We start from the raw sequence: 18,506 nt of genomic DNA on the forward strand, positions 1-18,506 counted from the left end.
TCTCCAGCACATTGGGGCTATCTGAACTGTATGTAGGCTCTTGCAGGGAGGGCTTGTTCCTTTTAATTCTCCTACAAGTGCTATGCTCATCTCTTATGCTGTCTAAATAATAACCATGCAGCTAAGCTGGCTTCCGGATATAGCTGACCTGGGTAAGTTAACAAGAAAACACCTCTTCTCTGAAAACCGCATGTATTTTGGGGCTTAATTTTAGTAACACCAGGTTTACTGCCCATTTCTGTCACTGTTACTTGGAGAAAATGAGAACGCTGGATATGACGCACAAATAATTTCACAACATTAGACTTTCATTCCTAATCACACACTGCAGGAGTTTGGGAAACAATGTGAAGACAGAGCTTCTCTAATTAGATGGCATCTCCTGGCTCATCATCAAAACTGAGATCAGACAAAACTTCTTCTTCGAGGTCAAACTGTTCCAAAGACAATTCATTGACCTATGAAGAGAAATCCAGAGTAAATTTCTTGCTCTATAATATATTTAAGCTTCACCTCTCTGCACCTGCAAACAGGGTATTTTTGAGGCAGCCTCTCCAGAATTTACCAACTCAGGAACATTCCTGTTTCAGAATAACTGACTGAGATCACAAGGCAATGAGCCAAGAGGACACCCAGTAGCTCTCCACCCAAGCAAGTCCTTCTGAATTCTTGTCTGTTCCTCTCCCTATCAGGCTGGAAGGTGCCTCGTGGAGAGAGCATGTTGGAATTACCTCCCACACACCATCACAAGGGAAGTGAGACAGCAGGGGAGGAGAGGGATGGCTCTTGTGGTAAAAGAGAGGTTTGAGAAGCAGCAGGCTTTCTGTTTAACTTCCCTGCTCGCTTCTCCTATGGTCAGCACATGTGAGGTCAGCTCTCTGTGGGTTTCAGAGAGGTAAGATAGAAGGGGCTGTACAGAGGAAAACGCAGAGAGAACAAACCAGCAGGAATTTCATCTTCTCAACTGCTTAAAAAAAAATAATCTGATGGACATTAGTTACTTCACAGAACAAAATCCTCCTGTTTTACTACAGGGAGGAAAATAGCTTTGCCCATGGATCCTAGGTGACTCAGCGTCACCAAATAGAGTAACGTGTCACAAGGTTCCTTAGACACTTCCATCCATGCTCACAGGGCGTGTGGATGCACCATGTGAGAGTGATGCTTTTTGTCCAAAGACCATCATGTCAGTGATCTCCCCTGGTAAGCAGCGGTCTTTTTCAGACTAAGCAAGATGCAGCTCCTCTGCTCATGCCTGCCTGTGTGCAGCGGCTGGCACACAGAACTCACCTCACTGGGCACGATGACTCAAGTTTTGCTGTTGTACTGGGGCATTTCTGTTTGGTGCATGCAAACGGATCCCTCAGTTACCTGCAGGGATTTCACCAAAGCTTTTCACAACTATTCCCTCTGTGTAAGGCTCTTTATGAAGTGCATTTCTAGATGGGGAGTTTCAGTTATTTAAAAACTTATTGCAAAAAAACCATTGGATTTAACCTTCTGTGACTTCACTGGGATTTTCACTCTCACAGATTCTATAAAGAGCTGTTCTGGACACTGTCATGTGTGACGCTTACCAAGCTGTACCCCGACTTCTCACTTTCCTGTGGCATTTAAAATACACCTGCATTTCTCCACAGATACACAAAGTAGGAGTTTTAAAACCTTAATATGCTGTACAATTCCAAGATGTAATTACTTCCTGGGATTTAAGTGGAGGTAACTGCTGCACAGGAGGATGTCAGAGGTTGTAACAGTCAACAGCTGTATCTCCAATCCCCAGAGGTAACATACAGGTCCTGTACAAAAGCTAAACACCCCCTGCTCTCACCTGCACAAGCCCCTTCAGCTCCTCTTCTGTTAAGGAGTCTGTGGGCTCCTCCTGGGAGGAATTGTACTCCACAGCCACTTTCCCATTCTCTGAAACAGAATAAACAGCAAAGCCACAGTTAGTTACTACCGTGTGTAATGACAATAAACCAACCCTAAACTCCAAATGGGATAATTCTGCTTCATAATGGCTTTCAGAGCGAGCGGCTGGTCTGAACGAGTGTGCTGCTTTCTCTGGCCTTCCCCCTTGTCTTCTCTGCAGAAAACCAAATGGCTCTTACTAAATGGAGTGGAGAATGAGGAAGCAGAAATCCATGGAGAGATGTTAATTGTCAGTCTCTGTGCATGTGATGGATCAGAAGGCAGGAAGCACTGCAAAACATCTGAATCCAGAAACCCACCTTTCAAACGAACACCTTAAAGAAGCCAGGGGAAGAATCGGGCAGATGAAAGGTTGTAGAATGAAGACAGTGGCACTGACCTGATCGCATCAGGATCTGTCATGATAAGCATAAAAGAGTAAAGTACTCAGATACCACTTAAACAGCATCACCTAAAAGCTCAGAGAGCACAGTACCTGGAACCCAGAGGAAGCAGAACTAGCAGCCCCTGGGTAGGCTCAAACCCTGTCTCCTTTGAGTCTCTAAGGAGACTCAAAGGAGACAGTAGCCCCAAAGAAGCAACACTGAACACAACAGTGGGGCACAGACCTTTGTTGGCACCTGGCTGGCTTGGAACTGGGCCAGGAACATGCAAAGTGCTGCAGTTCACTTCATGTCACTCCTGGAAGCAGAACTTCCTCACATCCCTATCTGGCATGCACATGTAGTGCTAAAAAGCTTGCCCTGCCAGCGTTTACACCCTTGGAATGTGGAATTTCAATGACTGATTTATCACCAAAAAAATCTGACCTCTTGTGAATTTTCCTCTCACTCACACAGCTCATAGGGTGGAACCACTCTGTTAAATCATTACAGACCACACACAGGCTTCATTTTGCCCGAGAGCCCCCAAGTCTCAGTGAATCCCAAGAGAAGTTCAGAGAAAAAGGATTTGTATCAATGATCATGAAAGTTCTAATATCATCAGCACAAACACCCTGGTGTTTAATACAAAAACAAGCCTTACCTAAGACAACAAGGAGTATCTTCTGAAAGGCACTAGACAAAGCTCTCCCAGCTGCGAGTTTCTGAACTCTTCTTGTTGCTGTGAGCAACTCGAGAGGATCTGAATGCAACAAGCAGCATGTTATTGATATTAAGATGATGCTCTGCATATGAAGCACAGCAGCTGCATTTTGCTAATCAAACAGCTTCACAGTCTGATAAGAAAGCTGGTTATGTTTTGGGAGTCGTCAGCAGCACCCCTACAGGGGTTTCATGTGCCAGGACATGGCAGCACATGATCCTCAGGCCTGTGCCAGGAGCCTGCCCAGGGCAGGAGGCAGCACAAACACAGGCACAGAAGTGGCTGTGATGAGGAATGATAACGCTGCAGGCAAGAGGGAGAGAACAGAGGGTAGGAAAGTGATACTGGTGTGAATCAGGGAGGGAAGAGGCATGTTCAGGATCCCTTGCTGCATAGCACAGCAGCTCAGATCCTTGCCTCCAGCTAAATTCAGACCCGCAAACTGTGTACAAGCAAGACTGACCAGTGCCTGTGAGAGCTGCTAAGAGAGACTTCCAGTTGCACCCAGAACATACCTGCACTGTTCTCTACGTCTGCCTCGGCAAGGGCAACTCCTCTGGTGCACACCCCATGTTTGGGCAGCGTCAGCTCCACAGCACACAGGTATTTCACAGATTGCTTCTCTAACGTCCTTCCCACTTCCTCATCCTCACCACCAAAGCCAGATACATTCTGCAGCTGTTGGGAAGGCCACAGATAATTCATCTGGATTAGATAGGAAGGGGATGTTATGAACACTTAGGGCTATGCCTGCGTACTACACACCTTCTCTGCACAGCCTGGGACTCCAAGGCAGAAAGCCGGGGTGGAAGCAGAGCAGAAGCCAAGGAAATGCCCTCACCCATAGCAATCTTCTCTCCCCATGCTTTCAAAATACCCCCAATTGTGGTCTGAAATACAGCTCCTGTAACTGTCTCTTATTTGCTGATTTGAGGACAATTCTTCTCATTCCACCAACCACTATAATTAAGAAGAGGATGAGGGGAAGGATGATGGGTGAATATAAAGGCCCCTTACTGTGATGATGCGACTGGACCAGCCGTTAAAGCCAAGGTAGTGGTTGGCCAACTCCTGGCACTTGTTGCTGCTGAGAGCGAGGACTTGGTGCTGAAACCCCTTCTGCTTGGTGCAAACACAAACCTGTCCAGGAAAGAAGAACCCTGCTTAGCCAGGCTCTGCTGTAAGGTTCCCACTACGACACGCCACCTCTGAGTAGCACCCAGCCACAAGTTAGTAAACTTTTTGCACAGGAAGCATCACTGACACCAACAAGTATTCCATGTGATTCCTCCCTGCTGTTGGAAGTGCCGAGTCCTGCAGGTTTCACTTGCACATTCTGCTTACCTTCAAGGGAGACTTCTGAAACAGCCTTTGCCCATTGCATGTGCGCTGGGCTCTGCTGGCATCTCCAGCTGAATAAAACTTGATAACAGCGCAATAACCAGGCCCTGCCACAGCAGCATTCCTGTGCGCCCGCACAGAGTAGAGCGGTCCAAACCTGGAAAACGCTGAAAACAGGGAATGCTGAGGAAAAGAAAGAGAAAAGAATGGGTCTTTTGAAATATCTATGGGTGCTTGAAGAGCTGAGTGACAGTGACAGAAAGAGGACTACTCACAAGACCTGATTACCTAGAAAATGAGGAAAGCTTTTAGTACTGTTTAACAGGAGTAAGCCCTGGAACAATCAGTGAGGCTGAAGATGAGCATCTCTCCGTAACAATAAGCTCAACTTTGCTGCATCTCTGCCCTTATCTCCAATATCATCCAGCCTCTGCACTGGGGGGAGAGCCAAGTCAGACACGAGGCTTTCTGTCCCCGCATCACCCTCATCCCGGACCCCCTTTGCTTTCCACCATCCCTTGGGTGGGAACACTCTTTGCCTAAGCTTTTAGCGCAGTATTTTGCTGGCAGATGACGGGGTCTTGCTCCACCTTGCGCTGGGATCTGTGCAGTTTTGCTGCGGGGGGGACACGAACCACCCTGCGCTGGCCCTGCAGCCAGAATGCCTCGGGGACACCAGGAAACTAAAATACGAGTAAAACAACCCCAAAAATATAAAAGGGATTAAAAAATACACTATTAGCATACAGGTGAAGCCATCAGCATAGAGAGGGCCTTAGCGCTGGGGGAAGAGGGACGCTGGGGGGGACCCCGCTGCCCAGCCTCGGAGGGGGGGACCCTGGCCCCGCTCCGAGCCTTCGCCTCACCTCCAGCCCCGGCTCCGGCTCCAGCCCCCAAACCAGCAGCGTCTGGTCGCTCCCCGAGGGCACCCGGAAGTCCACCACCTCCGCCATGCCGGGGCCCGGGGCCCGCCTCCCGCCCGGCATCGCCCGCCCAACCGCCCGCCCAACCGCCGAGCCTCGGCGCGGAGGGAGGGAAGAGCACCGCAAATACACCCCCCGGCCCCAAACCTGCTGTATCCAAGCCCCAATTTACCCCCTTTCAGCCCCACACCACCCTGTCCCCGCAGCAGCTCGTCCTCCCTCCCTAGAAACCAGACACACGTCGGCAGTAGCGTGTTTATTCTCCGCTTACCTTTACAAGGAGCAGGGCAGCCGCGGCCAGCGAGGGGCAGGAGCAGGGTAGGGGGAAGCTGTCCCCGAGGGTCAAACGTCCTCAGACCAAGGACATAGGTCTCATTAGGGAGAAGCTGGCAACAAAAGTAACTTTCAGGGTGTTCTGGAGTGCCTTCATCCCAGATTTGGCCGCTCTTAAAGCTCAAAGAGCGGGGGAGCGCTGAGGCTCCACTATATTGGTTTTGGTGCTCTGGAACTGGAAATAAATAGGAAATAGTGCGTGGGGTCGCTGCAGGGTTGGGTGTTTACTGGGCAAGTGCTACTGCTTCGGCCTCGTCTCTTCTCTCCCTTCTTCAAGCAACAGCTCCGAGTCCTGATGCTCTTCCAGCACCGCATCAGCTGGATCCTGGCGGGATCCTGGCGGCAAAGGGGAGCCGCAGTTGGAGAGTGAAATGCCTCAAAATCAACCCCAGCGAGATCCCCCTCCAGGCCCAACGGGAACGTCTCAGCGATCCCAACGAGGGGCTCTCAGCAAAGCCTCAGCCCGGCCCCTCGCCCTGGTCAATCCTCTTTAACCCACCTAATGCCGGTGCTTGGCCTGGCCTGTGCCTGGCACCTCCTGTATGGAGACAGGCTGAGAACATTGGGGCTGTTGAGCCTGGAGAAGAGAAGCTGCGCGGAGACCTCAGAGCAGCTTCCAGTGTCTGAAGGGGGCTACAAGGGTGCTGGAGAGGGACCTTCATCAGGGACTGGAGTGACAGGACAAGGAGTGATGAGTTTAAACAGGGGAAATTCAGACACATGCACAGGTGGGCACACACATGCACACAGATGGGGCAGATGCACACAGACGGACCCAGGGTCAGGCACGCTCCTTCACACACACACACAGGTGCTGCACGTGTGTTCTCACAGGCAGGCACATACATGTGCAAGCAGAGACACTTGGGGGCAGAGCCTCATCCACACACGTGTGTTCATGGCCCTCCCAGTGCTGCAACACACGTGTGCACACATGCACAGGCTCAGGCACACACGTGCGCACATCCATCTACTCACAGGACATGGGGTGAACAAACAAGCCAACAGTTTTATTGGTGATTCCACAGAACTTGTTCTTAATATCTAAACTAAAGCTTTCTTGTCCTGTCATTACAGGCCTGTGTACAAAGTGCCTCTCCAGATCTCCTGTATCCCTTTCAGGCATTTGGAGATACTGTAACGTCTCTCTGGAGCCTTCTCGTCATATGGCAGCACTTGGTCATGTTGAACTCCATGATATTCACCATGGGCCTGCAGCATCCTTCTCTATGGAGAGAGATCATTGCTCCAGGGCTCGGGGCGCTCTGGGGCCAGATGGCCAAACACCAGCCCACTGTCTTCATGACGAGTCCCCGTGGGCAGTGACCGAATGGGATCCGATGCTCAACCAGCTGAAATGACAGCGAGGACATAATAGCACTGAGATAAGAGGAAGGACATAATGAGCCAGGAAATAACAGAATAGCCAAGGAATTACCAGCAAGGGAATAAGAACCAGGAAATAGCAGCCAAGAAAACAACATAAGGGAAATAGCATCTAAAAATATAGCATCAAGGAAATAACAGCAAGGAAATAGCATCCAAGGAAGCAGCCGAGGAAGCAAAATCCAAGGAAATCCTCAGCAGTTCCTACATGGACCAAAAGCTGAACTCCTGTGCAGATATCGCCATCATCACACTTACGCTATGCCGCGCTCGTTGAAAACCTCCTCCTCTCCTGAGGCCTCCCCATCGTAGAGCTCATCCAGGGACGCCTGCTGCTGGGCATCGAGGGGCAGGTACAGGTACTGCAGCCACTGGGGGTCCGACTGGAGCGAGCCCTGACAGTGCCCGGGAAGGGCAGGGGTTGGAGAGGTGAGAAGCAGGCACGGGGCAGGGAGCGGGCAGAGGGGCAGAGCTGGCGCCTGCTCCTGCCCTTACCTCATTCTTGTCCGTGTCCGTGTCCTTGGTCCTGCTCCAGCACTTGGGCCGCAGCTTCTGAAAGCAGCTGGAAACAAGCGGGAGCAGAAGGATGAGAAGCGAAGGATGAACTCCTCCGGTGCTGGAGAAGTCGGGGGGGCTCTGGGCCGGGCTGGGCGCTGCGGGAGCAGAGCCTGTTGGGCCAGGGCCAGGCAGGAGTTACCTTTTCAAGCCACAACCGCTGCTGGCTTGGGAAGCCTGGTCACGTTTCTTGGCGCAAACCTGGTGACAGAGAGACAGAGACTCGGAACATGGGGATTTCCTTGTGGAACTCAGGGCTCAGGGCAGGGAGCAGGGGCATTGCTGCATGGCTGAAGCAGCGGGTGCTGCAGCAGAGCAAGGCCAGGAGAGGAGCCGGGGAGGGGACGCCTGGGGCAAGGGATTGCAGGGTAGAGCCCGGGAAGGGCTGATGGCAGAGGCTGTGATGAGAGGGAGCCACAGACCCGCTCAAGGAGCTGCTGGGAAGCTGCACAGCAGAGCTGGGGACAGATCCTGACAGGAGCCAGGACAAGCTGCTCCCAGCAGCTCTGAACCCCTCTGAGCTCCAGCGTGCAGGCACCACAACAAGCTGCGAGGCTGGGAAAACATCTCCTGTGCTCCCCAGCACATCCAGCCCAAGGCTTGGCTGGCAGCGCTCTGCCAAATGAATCCTTGGCTCACCTTGAAGCAGCACAGCACCAGGAGAGTAAACGTGTTGAGGCAGGACAGTGAGATCGCCAGCAGGAGCGTGTGGCCAGAGGTGTGCTTGGCCATCTCCTGGGGGAAAAGAAGAGCATATCAGGGTGGAAAGGAGAGGAGAGGCAAGGGAGGCCCCTTCCATTCCCCGCTGCCCAGACACACACATGCAGCAGTTCCCGGCTCTCTCCTACCGTCTCTGCAGGCTCGCTGCCCATCTCCCTGGCCTGGACCTGGGCACAGGGAGGCGAGGAGCCGGCGTCCTCCTCCCACACGCACTGCTTCAGGATGTCAGAGGGCTCCGGGTCGCACTGCCTCTCACTCAGCAGCTTGAGGAGCAGCCCCGTCCTCGAGACCATCCTGGCACAGGCCGGCTGGAGCTGGGGCAGGCCGCAGTCCCCGCGCAGGGCTCGAGCCATGTGTTCCACGAACCTCTGCACGGCTCGGTCTGGCACCAGTGAGTGCAGGTGGTGGCTGAGCAGGGTGTCACTCCCAGCAGAGTTGTGCGCTGGAGATGGTGCTTCATCCAGGTCTTCTGCACTCTCCTCATCCTGAAACCCATCGGCCGTGCTGGTCTGTTCAACGGTGTCTGAATGATCCTGACTCCCGCCAGACCAGGCCAGATGCGGTGCCTCCGTTCGGTATCGTGGAGGGGGCTGTGCTACAGGAGCAATGGGTGCTCTCTGGTTGTTGGAGGCTGGGAGGACGTCACTGAGGTTCAACCTCTGGGCCGCTTCCAAAATGGTGGATTCTGCCTGGGATGAGCCCAAGCCAGGCTCATGATATTGCCAGCTTGTGGCTCTTCCTCCCTGCCCTGCTGGCACCTCCTGCCCCTCATCCCTCTGCAGCGGCCGGGCTGCGCTGGGGATTTGCAGAGTCAGGGTGCTCATTGTCTTGTGCAGCTTGGTCCTGAGCTGTGCCACGAGCCCCTCTGCCAGGAAATAGAAACTCCTGGTGTCAACGGAGCTGCTCCAGCCCTTGTGCTGAACCCTCTGCAGCATCTGTGTCAGCTCCTTGGCGGTGCTGCCCTCCTGCCTCGAGAGCTGCTGAGGGGAAGGTGCCGACGCATCGGGGCGGGCGAGGCTCAGGACAACGGCGAGCGTGACCGTTCTCTGCTCTGTGAGCAAAGGCTCCTTGGGCTGGACCTTCAATATGGAGCTGCTGCTCCCCTTCCTGGGTGCCACCGCTCCCATTAGGTGTCCTGGTGTCTCTGCCAGAGGAGCTGTAACACACCAAGAGCACATCAGAGACAAGAAGCTTTCTGCCAGACCCAGGCTCAGAGGGTTCGCTGTAGCTGGGGGACACGGGCAGGGCTGTGGGGCAGTTACCGCAGCGGGGAGCACTGGTGCTGCACACGCTCGCGCAGTCAAAGCTGAGGGTCCTGCACGGGGTCTCGGTGCTGTGCTTGTGCTGGCAGAGGCAGCAGGCTGTGTTGTTGGACAGCTTGCTAAAGAACAGAGGTTGGTGGACAAACACTCAGCATCTCGACCCAGGGCAGCGAGTCCAACCCAAGTGACGCACAGAAACACGTCAGGGGTTTGCTTCAGTCTCTGCTGTGGCTCTGGGAAACTTCCCCTCACCCCCAATGTCCCAATGGACAGTTTTGTTCTCCTCATTCGTAAGACAGGATTCCAGGAGAATACAGGCTTCTCCATCGGCATCAAAATGTTGGGTTTACTTTGAAAATGGAACTAGTCGCAGAATACAACTGAAACAGAAACGCCCCCACCTTGATTTAAAACTTTGCCATTCGCATGTCAGTTTTGGGGTGCTCGGAAGCAAACAGCAAACCTTCAGCTTGCTGGGGTGGTTCTGATGTAGTGGTGGTGGGTTTGTTCCCCAGGCAGACCCCTTGTCCCAGCAGCTGGGATCTGATGGAGGTGGGAGCCGGTCCCTGCACACTCACAGTGTTTCCAGGCGGGATGTTCTCAGCAGCAGCATGAGCAGTGTCTGCCGAGTCACTCGTGTGGCACTCAGGTCCCTGCAAGGGTTTGAATAAACACATTACATTTGAGGTGGCGGCACCAGGCTCTGCTCTGGGAACAAGCCCAGTCCCTGCTGCTTGCGGAGCTGTTAACAAGGAGTGCGTACTTACAGATGGGTGACTGAAGGCAGCTTGAAGAACCACGTGTCCTCGATAACAGACAGGGGGTTACGGCTCAGGATCCTGAAATGAACCAACACCCCATGTGAGCGGGGGGTGCGGGACGGGAGCGCTGGGCAGGGGCTCGGTGCTACGTGTGTGAGGAAGGGCCTGGGATGAAGGCTCGAGGCTGGGGCAGGTGCTGATGGGCTGATTCACAACACACATCAGGTCCTGACTAGCTCCAGCTCAGAGAGCAAAAGCCCACAAGTGTTGCTGACATTCCCAGTGTCCATGAGCTTTGTCTCTGTTCCTGCACCCAGCCAGGCAAAGCTGCGGCCTGCCAGAGTTGTCATTCAGCATTGATGCTGCCGCCTATTTGGGGCAAGAGGTGAGCAGAACGCAGTGACAAGTGCCACTGCTCTGAGCTACCCTTAGCCCTTGGAACACTCACAGTGTCTGCAGGAACTGCATCCCATGCCATGCCCGGAAGGTGTCGTTCCGGATCTCGGTGATGAGATTTCCCTCCAGGTTTCTGGGGAAAAAGGAGACCACAGAAATGAATCGGGTCTGACCCACAGGAAGCTGGAGCGAAGCAGCACTGGTTTGTAGGGGACAGCCACATCCAAGGGGGAACTGGGAGGAAACTGCCATTTTCTCTCTTGGTGTGTGTTAACCTGTTCAGGAGAGGAGATGAAGCGCACGTGTGCTGCATCTCTCTCTGCTCCAGGACACAGCAAGCCTCAAGACATGGCTTCTATTCTGGCTGTGTTTGCACAAGCACACCATGGCCCCCATCCGGGTGCGGCCACCAGCCATGCCCTGAGCTCCTGAGCTCGGCTGCTCTTTGAGCAGGAGAAACTGGAGTCCTTCTTCTAGAACTAATGGGAGCATTTCCCAGCACCAGGAGGTTCTAAATGCAAACAGCCTTCACCAAAGACACCAGGAAGAATCTTCCATAACTCACAGCGTCTCCAGGAAAGGAAGGTTCTCAAAAGCACGTGCCTCAATTGACTGGATTTTGTTGTAAGATAAATCCCTGTTAACATGAGAACGCAAAACGTTGGTGACATTTGCACTGTGCTGTTTCCTTTCGTGCGCTTTGACTCTGGCAGCGCAGACGTGCCACAGCTCTCATTTCACGTGGGGTTTCTCTCTGACACAGCACCAAGACCCTGCTCTGCTCTGGCTGCAGCCGGGATCCCCGCAGGAATAAAGCCCTTCCTGGGGCGGGCTGAGCAGCAGGGCCAGGGCAGGGGGAGGCCGTGCCCACCGCCATGGGCAGGGGGTACCTACAGGTGCCTCAGCAGGAGCAGCCCCTCCAGCGAGCGCCTCTTCACTGCCCGCAGGCTGTTGTCCTGGAGGACCCTGCAAGAGACAGACGGACACGGGCAGTGGCACCCGCGGCTCTCCAGGGGCAATGGGGCTGTCGGGCTGCAGCCCGAGCACGGGTTCCACAGCCCCAGGGATGGCCCCGTGGGGCGGGAGGGACACAGCCCAGGGCCCTTCTCGCCATGGAGCAGCCCTGGGGATTCACACCCCTCCTTGCTGAGCAGCTCGGCCTCGGCTCCACATGGCGAGCACTGGTGTGGTGCTGGGCACAGCCCGGGCTCGACAGCCAGGCGGAGGGATGGGGACCCCGCAACCCCTGTGCCGTGTCCAACGCTGGGGATACTCACAGCTTCTCTGCCCACGGGTATCCCTTCCACGCCTGCGGGGGGATGAGGGCGAGCGCGTTCCCAGTGAGATCCCTGCGGAGAAGCCATTGGCAGCGTCACCCCCAGCACCAGCCCTTCCCCTGCCCCCGGGCTGTGGGGTGGCCGCGGGGCTGGCCTGGAGCTGCCCCCTCGGCGCTGCCCATCAGCCCCCCACACGCAGCGTGTCCCCGGCAGCCGCTCTCGGGGTGTCCCGGGGCAGCGCCCGCAGCTCTGGGGCACTCACAGCTCGGAGAAGGGCCGTCGGCGGGTGGCCGGGGGCACGCTGGCCAGGGCAGCGCGGCTGCAGTCCAGCCGGCGCCCGCGGCAGCGGCAGGGCCCCGGGCAGGGCTCCAGGGGCCGGCCCAGGCCGGGGGCCATGCCCAGCAGCAGCAGCACCAGCAGCGCCATGGCGGGGCAGGGCCTGGCCGCGGTTGGCAGCACACGACGCTCAGAGCTCTGGAAGAACATCATGAGCCTTCGCCTGTGACCAGTAGCAGGTCTGGGGCTCGTGTGTCCTGGAGCTGCCACAGTGCAGCTGCTCCAGAGAGTTCCATCTCCAGAGAACCAGCTGTGAGGTTCCCCATTGTGACACGGGACTTGGCTTCCCGCTGGGATTGCTCCTAATGCAGCGAACAGTCACCAGATTCTGTTTCCGCTTCACCTTCCTAGTTAAAATCCTCACCCACTATCACATACCTTATAAAGCAGATCACCTCCTTCCTCTCTTTTTGTGTGAAATTAAACAGGCCACACTTCTCTCATTTCAGGAGTGATCTCAAACCATTCCTGTGGCTCTTCCCTGAGCTCTCCCACTTTTCCATCAGCTTCTTTTCCAAAGAGAGGTCTAAAAATCTCAGCAGGGGTTTATTATCCTAATGATTTGTCCCTTTCCCATTGCTTGTGCTGCTTCTGAGGTTCGTTCACCACTCTGGGTTACACGATTTGTCTTAATTTGGTGAAAAACCTGTTTGAAATTAGAAAGAATCTTTGCTTTACACAGTGATAATGTCCCAGTTACTTAGAGTTGGGGCTCAACACATTACTACAAGACTTGGGCTTATTTCTTTAGAAGATACTTCACTTAGAGAAGTACTTCTTTCTGTGCTGTGCTCTGTGTGTAAGTACCACAGCTGCTCCTGCTGGCAACACCTCTGCTGCTATCTCCAGCTTTCTCCAGCACATTGGGGCTATCTGAACTGTATGTAGGCTCTTGCAGGGAGGGCTTGTTCCTTTTAATTCTCCTACAAGTGCTATGCTCATCTCTTATGCTGTCTAAATAATAACCATGCAGCTAAGCTGGCTTCCGGATATAGCTGACCTGGGTAAGTTAACAAGAAAACACCTCTTCTCTGAAAACCGCATGTATTTTGGGGCTTAATTTTAGTAACACCAGGTTTACTGCCCATTTCTGTCACTGTTACTTGGAGAAAATGAGAACGCTGGATATGACGCACAAATAATTTCACAACATTAGACTTTCATTCCTAATCACACACTGCAGGAGTTTGGGAAACAATGTGAAGACAGAGCTTCTCTAATTAGATGGCATCTCCTGGCTCATCATCAAAACTGAGATCAGACAAAACTTCTTCTTCGAGGTCAAACTGTTCCAAAGACAATTCATTGACCTATGAAGAGAAATCCAGAGTAAATTTCTTGCTCTATAATATATTTAAGCTTCACCTCTCTGCACCTGCAAACAGGGTATTTTTGAGGCAGCCTCTCCAGAATTTACCAACTCAGGAACATTCCTGTTTCAGAATAACTGACTGAGATCACAAGGCAATGAGCCAAGAGGACACCCAGTAGCTCTCCACCCAAGCAAGTCCTTCTGAATTCTTGTCTGTTCCTCTCCCTATCAGGCTGGAAGGTGCCTCGTGGAGAGAGCATGTTGGAATTACCTCCCACACACCATCACAAGGGAAGTGAGACAGCAGGGGAGGAGAGGGATGGCTCTTGTGGTAAAAGAGAGGTTTGAGAAGCAGCAGGCTTTCTGTTTAACTTCCCTGCTCGCTTCTCCTATGGTCAGCACATGTGAGGTCAGCTCTCTGTGGGTTTCAGAGAGGTAAGATAGAAGGGGCTGTACAGAGGAAAACGCAGAGAGAACAAACCAGCAGGAATTTCATCTTCTCAACTGCTTAAAAAAAAATAATCTGATGGACATTAGTTACTTCACAGAACAAAATCCTCCTGTTTTACTACAGGGAGGAAAATAGCTTTGCCCATGGATCCTAGGTGACTCAGCGTCACCAAATAGAGTAACGTGTCACAAGGTTCCTTAGACACTTCCATCCATGCTCACAGGGCGTGTGGATGCACCATGTGAGAGTGATGCTTTTTGTCCAAAGACCATCATGTCAGTGATCTCCCCTGGTAAGCAGCGGTCTTTTTCAGACTAAGCAAGATGCAGCTCCTCTGCTCATGCCTGCCTGTGTGCAGCGGCTGGCACACAGAACTCACCTCACTGGGCACGATGACTCAAGTTTTGCTGTTGTACTGGGGCATTTCTGTTTGGTGCATGCAAACGGATCCCTCAGTTACCTGCAGGGATTTCACCAAAGCTTTTCACAACTATTCCCTCTGTGTAAGGCTCTTTATGAAGTGCATTTCTAGATGGGGAGTTTCAGTTATTTAAAAACTTATTGCAAAAAAACCATTGGATTTAACCTTCTGTGACTTCACTGGGATTTTCACTCTCACAGATTCTATAAAGAGCTGTTCTGGACACTGTCATGTGTGACGCTTACCAAGCTGTACCCCGACTTCTCACTTTCCTGTGGCATTTAAAATACACCTGCATTTCTCCACAGATACACAAAGTAGGAGTTTTAAAACCTTAATATGCTGTACAATTCCAAGATGTAATTACTTCCTGGGATTTAAGTGGAGGTAACTGCTGCACAGGAGGATGTCAGAGGTTGTAACAGTCAACAGCTGTATCTCCAATCCCCAGAGGTAACATACAGGTCCTGTACAAAAGCTAAACACCCCCTGCTCTCACCTGCACAAGCCCCTTCAGCTCCTCTTCTGTTAAGGAGTCTGTGGGCTCCTCCTGGGAGGAATTGTACTCCACAGCCACTTTCCCATTCTCTGAAACAGAATAAACAGCAAAGCCACAGTTAGTTACTACCGTGTGTAATGACAATAAACCAACCCTAAACTCCAAATGGGATAATTCTGCTTCATAATGGCTTTCAGAGCGAGCGGCTGGTCTGAACGAGTGTGCTGCTTTCTCTGGCCTTCCCCCTTGTCTTCTCTGCAGAAAACCAAATGGCTCTTACTAAATGGAGTGGAGAATGAGGAAGCAGAAATCCATGGAGAGATGTTAATTGTCAGTCTCTGTGCATGTGATGGATCAGAAGGCAGGAAGCACTGCAAAACATCTGAATCCAGAAACCCACCTTTCAAACGAACACCTTAAAGAAGCCAGGGGAAGAATCGGGCAGATGAAAGGTTGTAGAATGAAGACAGTGGCACTGACCTGATCGCATCAGGATCTGTCATGATAAGCATAAAAGAGTAAAGTACTCAGATACCACTTAAATAGCATCACCTAAAAGCTCAGAGAGCACAGTACCTGGAACCCAGAGGAAGCAGAACTAGCAGCCCCTGGGTAGGCTCAAACCCTGTCTCCTTTGAGTCTCTAAGGAGACTCAAAGGAGACAGTAGCCCCAAAGAAGCAACACTGAACACAACAGTGGGGCACAGACCTTTGTTGGCACCTGGCTGGCTTGGAACTGGGCCAGGAACATGCAAAGTGCTGCAGTTCACTTCATGTCACTCCTGGAAGCAGAACTTCCTCACATCCCTATCTGGCATGCACATGTAGTGCTAAAAAGCTTGCCCTGCCAGCGTTTACACCCTTGGAATGTGGAATTTCAATGACTGATTTATCACCAAAAAAATCTGACCTCTTGTGAATTTTCCTCTCACTCACACAGCTCATAGGGTGGAACCACTCTGTTAAATCATTACAGACCACACACAGGCTTCATTTTGCCCGAGAGCCCCCAAGTCTCAGTGAATCCCAAGAGAAGTTCAGAGAAAAAGGATTTGTATCAATGATCATGAAAGTTCTAATATCATCAGCACAAACACCCTGGTGTTTAATACAAAAACAAGCCTTACCTAAGACAACAAGGAGTATCTTCTGAAAGGCACTAGACAAAGCTCTCCCAGCTGCGAGTTTCTGAACTCTTCTTGTTGCTGTGAGCAACTCGAGAGGATCTGAATGCAACAAGCAGCATGTTATTGATATTAAGATGATGCTCTGCATATGAAGCACAGCAGCTGCATTTTGCTAATCAAACAGCTTCACAGTCTGATAAGAAAGCTGGTTATGTTTTGGGAGTCGTCAGCAGCACCCCTACAGGGGTTTCATGTGCCAGGACATGGCAGCACATGATCCTCAGGCCTGTGCCAGGAGCCTGCCCAGGGCAGGAGGCAGCACAAACACAGGCACAGAAGTGGCTGTGATGAGGAATGATAACGCTGCAGGCAAGAGGGAGAGAACAGAGGGTAGGAAAGTGATACTGGTGTGAATCAGGGAGGGAAGAGGCATGTTCAGGATCCCTTGCTGCATAGCACAGCAGCTCAGATCCTTGCCTCCAGCTAAATTCAGACCCGCAAACTGTGTACAAGCAAGACTGACCAGTGCCTGTGAGAGCTGCTAAGAGAGACTTCCAGTTGCACCCAGAACATACCTGCACTGTTCTCTACGTCTGCCTCGGCAAGGGCAACTCCTCTGGTGCACACCCCATGTTTGGGCAGCGTCAGCTCCACAGCACACAGGTATTTCACAGATTGCTTCTCTAACGTCCTTCCCACTTCCTCATCCTCACCACCAAAGCCAGATACATTCTGCAGCTGTTGGGAAGGCCACAGATAATTCATCTGGATTAGATAGGAAGGGGATGTTATGAACACTTAGGGCTATGCCTACGTACTACACACCTTCTCTGCACAGCCTGGGACTCCAAGGCAGAAAGCCGGGGTGGAAGCAGAGCAGAAGCCAAGGAAATGCCCTCACCCATAGCAATCTTCTCTCCCCATGCTTTCAAAATACCCCCAATTGTGGTCTGAAATACAGCTCCTGTAACTGTCTCTTATTTGCTGATTTGAGGACAATTCTTCTCATTCCACCAACCACTATAATTAAGAAGAGGATGAGGGGAAGGATGATGGGTGAATATAAAGGCCCCTTACTGTGATGATGCGACTGGACCAGCCGTTAAAGCCAAGGTAGTGGTTGGCCAACTCCTGGCACTTGTTGCTGCTGAGAGCGAGGACTTGGTGCTGAAACCCCTTCTGCTTGGTGCAAACACAAACCTGTCCAGGAAAGAAGAACCCTGCTTAGCCAGGCTCTGCTGTAAGGTTCCCACTACGACACGCCACCTCTGAGTAGCACCCAGCCACAAGTTAGTAAACTTTTTGCACAGGAAGCATCACTGACACCAACAAGTATTCCATGTGATTCCTCCCTGCTGTTGGAAGTGCCGAGTCCTGCAGGTTTCACTTGCACATTCTGCTTACCTTCAAGGGAGACTTCTGAAACAGCCTTTGCCCATTGCATGTGCGCTGGGCTCTGCTGGCATCTCCAGCTGAATAAAACTTGATAACAGCGCAATAACCAGGCCCTGCCACAGCAGCATTCCTGTGCGCCCGCACAGAGTAGAGCGGTCCAAACCTGGAAAACGCTGAAAACAGGGAATGCTGAGGAAAAGAAAGAGAAAAGAATGGGTCTTTTGAAATATCTATGGGTGCTTGAAGAGCTGAGTGACAGTGACAGAAAGAGGACTACTCACAAGACCTGATTACCTAGAAAATGAGGAAAGCTTTTAGTACTGTTTAACAGGAGTAAGCCCTGGAACAATCAGTGAGGCTGAAGATGAGCATCTCTCCGTAACAATAAGCTCAACTTTGCTGCATCTCTGCCCTTATCTCCAATATCATCCAGCCTCTGCACTGGGGGGAGAGCCAAGTCAGACACGAGGCTTTCTGTCCCCGCATCACCCTCATCCCGGACCCCCTTTGCTTTCCACCATCCCTTGGGTGGGAACACTCTTTGCCTAAGCTTTTAGCGCAGTATTTTGCTGGCAGATGACGGGGTCTTGCTCCATCTTGCGCTGGGATCTGTGCAGTTTTGCTGCGGGGGGGACACGAACCACCCTGCGCTGGCCCTGCAGCCAGAATGCCTCGGGGACACCAGGAAACTAAAATACGAGTAAAACAACCCCAAAAATATAAAAGGGATTAAAAAATACGCTATTAGCATACAGGTGAAGCCATCAGCATAGAGAGGGCCTTAGCGCTGGGGGAAGAGGGACGCTGGGGGGGACCCCGCTGCCCAGCCTCGGAGGGGGGGACCCTGGCCCCGCTCCGAGCCTTCGCCTCACCTCCAGCCCCGGCTCCGGCTCCAACCCCCAAACCAGCAGCGTCTGGTCGCTCCCCGAGAGCACCCGGAAGTCCACCACCTCCGCCATGCCGGGGCCCGGGGCCCGCCTCCCGCCCGGCATC

At 52.5% G+C, this 18,506-nt stretch overlaps 3 protein-coding genes across 15 annotated transcripts; all 3 read right to left on the reverse strand.

Moving 5' to 3' along the window:
• Positions 1-175: 175 nt before the first annotated feature.
• Positions 176-5,334, reverse strand: LOC115617773 (RAD52 motif-containing protein 1-like). Of its 7 annotated transcripts, XR_003994669.1 has the most exons (9): positions 5,226-5,321; positions 4,363-4,542; positions 4,036-4,158; positions 3,784-3,908; positions 3,534-3,696; positions 2,959-3,057; positions 2,232-2,327; positions 1,832-1,920; positions 176-458 (listed from the first exon to the last, which is right to left on the reverse strand). XR_003994669.1 is itself a non-coding variant. In XM_030508648.1 (7 exons), the coding sequence occupies exons 1-7, from the start codon at positions 5,310-5,312 to the stop codon at positions 369-371; spliced, it is 831 nt and encodes a 276-aa protein (XP_030364508.1). In that variant the 5' UTR covers positions 5,313-5,334; the 3' UTR covers positions 209-368. The 7 variants fall into 7 exon arrangements, 3 of the variants coding, with proteins under 3 accessions (XP_030364508.1, XP_030364507.1, XP_030364509.1); XR_003994668.1 differs by lacking the exon at positions 3,784-3,908 and having other exon boundaries at positions 209-458; positions 5,226-5,334; XR_003994667.1 differs by lacking the exon at positions 3,784-3,908 and having other exon boundaries at positions 209-458; positions 3,534-3,723.
• A 1,270-nt stretch (positions 5,335-6,604) lies between these two features.
• On the reverse strand, positions 6,605-12,066 carry LOC115617770 (leucine-rich repeat-containing protein 37A2-like). Its single transcript, XM_030508641.1, has 12 exons — positions 11,973-12,066; positions 11,590-11,661; positions 11,261-11,332; positions 10,748-10,828; positions 10,306-10,377; positions 10,117-10,191; positions 9,539-9,657; positions 8,405-9,432; positions 8,196-8,291; positions 7,699-7,757; positions 7,497-7,563; positions 6,605-6,967 (listed from the first exon to the last, which is right to left on the reverse strand). The coding sequence occupies exons 4-12, from the start codon at positions 10,765-10,767 to the stop codon at positions 6,734-6,736; spliced, it is 1,770 nt and encodes a 589-aa protein (XP_030364501.1). The 5' UTR covers positions 10,768-10,828; positions 11,261-11,332; positions 11,590-11,661; positions 11,973-12,066; the 3' UTR covers positions 6,605-6,733.
• Positions 12,067-13,335: 1,269 nt separating this feature from the next.
• LOC115617772 (RAD52 motif-containing protein 1-like) lies at positions 13,336-18,484 on the reverse strand. 7 transcript variants are annotated; one of them, XR_003994665.1, is made up of 9 exons: positions 18,386-18,484; positions 17,523-17,702; positions 17,196-17,318; positions 16,944-17,068; positions 16,694-16,856; positions 16,119-16,217; positions 15,392-15,487; positions 14,992-15,080; positions 13,336-13,618 (listed from the first exon to the last, which is right to left on the reverse strand). XR_003994665.1 is itself a non-coding variant. In XM_030508644.1 (7 exons), exons 1-7 carry the CDS (start codon positions 18,470-18,472, stop codon positions 13,529-13,531), a joined length of 831 nt encoding a protein of 276 aa, XP_030364504.1. In that variant the 5' UTR covers positions 18,473-18,484; the 3' UTR covers positions 13,369-13,528. The 7 variants fall into 7 exon arrangements, 3 of the variants coding, with proteins under 3 accessions (XP_030364504.1, XP_030364503.1, XP_030364506.1); XR_003994664.1 differs by lacking the exon at positions 16,944-17,068 and having other exon boundaries at positions 13,369-13,618; XR_003994663.1 differs by lacking the exon at positions 16,944-17,068 and having other exon boundaries at positions 13,369-13,618; positions 16,694-16,883.
• Positions 18,485-18,506: the final 22 nt, after the last annotated feature.

The sequence above is a fragment of the Strigops habroptila genome, chromosome 19 (genome assembly GCF_004027225.2).
Source record: "Strigops habroptila isolate Jane chromosome 19, bStrHab1.2.pri, whole genome shotgun sequence".
Taxonomy (NCBI): domain Eukaryota; kingdom Metazoa; phylum Chordata; class Aves; order Psittaciformes; family Psittacidae; genus Strigops; species Strigops habroptila.

Excerpts from the sequence above, each read along its gene's own strand:
- LOC115617773 (XM_030508647.1), bottom strand. The coding sequence starts at position 5,312 with ATGGCGGAGGTGGTGGACTTCCGGGTGCCCTCGGGGAGCGACCAGACG. Across the intron at positions 3,724-4,035 it reads GGTCCAGTCGCATCATCACA|ATGAATTATCTGTGGCCTTC; the intron begins GTAAGGGGCCTT and ends TATCTAATCCAG. Across the intron at positions 459-1,831 it reads AGCTGAAGGGGCTTGTGCAG|GTCAATGAATTGTCTTTGGA; the intron begins GTGAGAGCAGGG and ends TTCTCTTCATAG.
- LOC115617770 (XM_030508641.1), bottom strand. The coding sequence starts at position 10,767 with ATGCAGTTCCTGCAGACACT. Across the intron at positions 8,292-8,404 it reads GCAGCGAGCCTGCAGAGACG|GAGATGGCCAAGCACACCTC; the intron begins GTAGGAGAGAGC and ends CTTTTCCCCCAG. Across the intron at positions 7,564-7,698 it reads AGCGGTTGTGGCTTGAAAAG|CTGCTTTCAGAAGCTGCGGC; the intron begins GTAACTCCTGCC and ends GCTTGTTTCCAG.
- LOC115617772 (XM_030508643.1), bottom strand. The coding sequence starts at position 18,472 with ATGGCGGAGGTGGTGGACTTCCGGGTGCTCTCGGGGAGCGACCAGACG. Across the intron at positions 17,703-18,385 it reads AGCCGGAGCCGGGGCTGGAG|CATTCCCTGTTTTCAGCGTT; the intron begins GTGAGGCGAAGG and ends TCTTTTCCTCAG. Across the intron at positions 13,619-14,991 it reads AGCTGAAGGGGCTTGTGCAG|GTCAATGAATTGTCTTTGGA; the intron begins GTGAGAGCAGGG and ends TTCTCTTCATAG.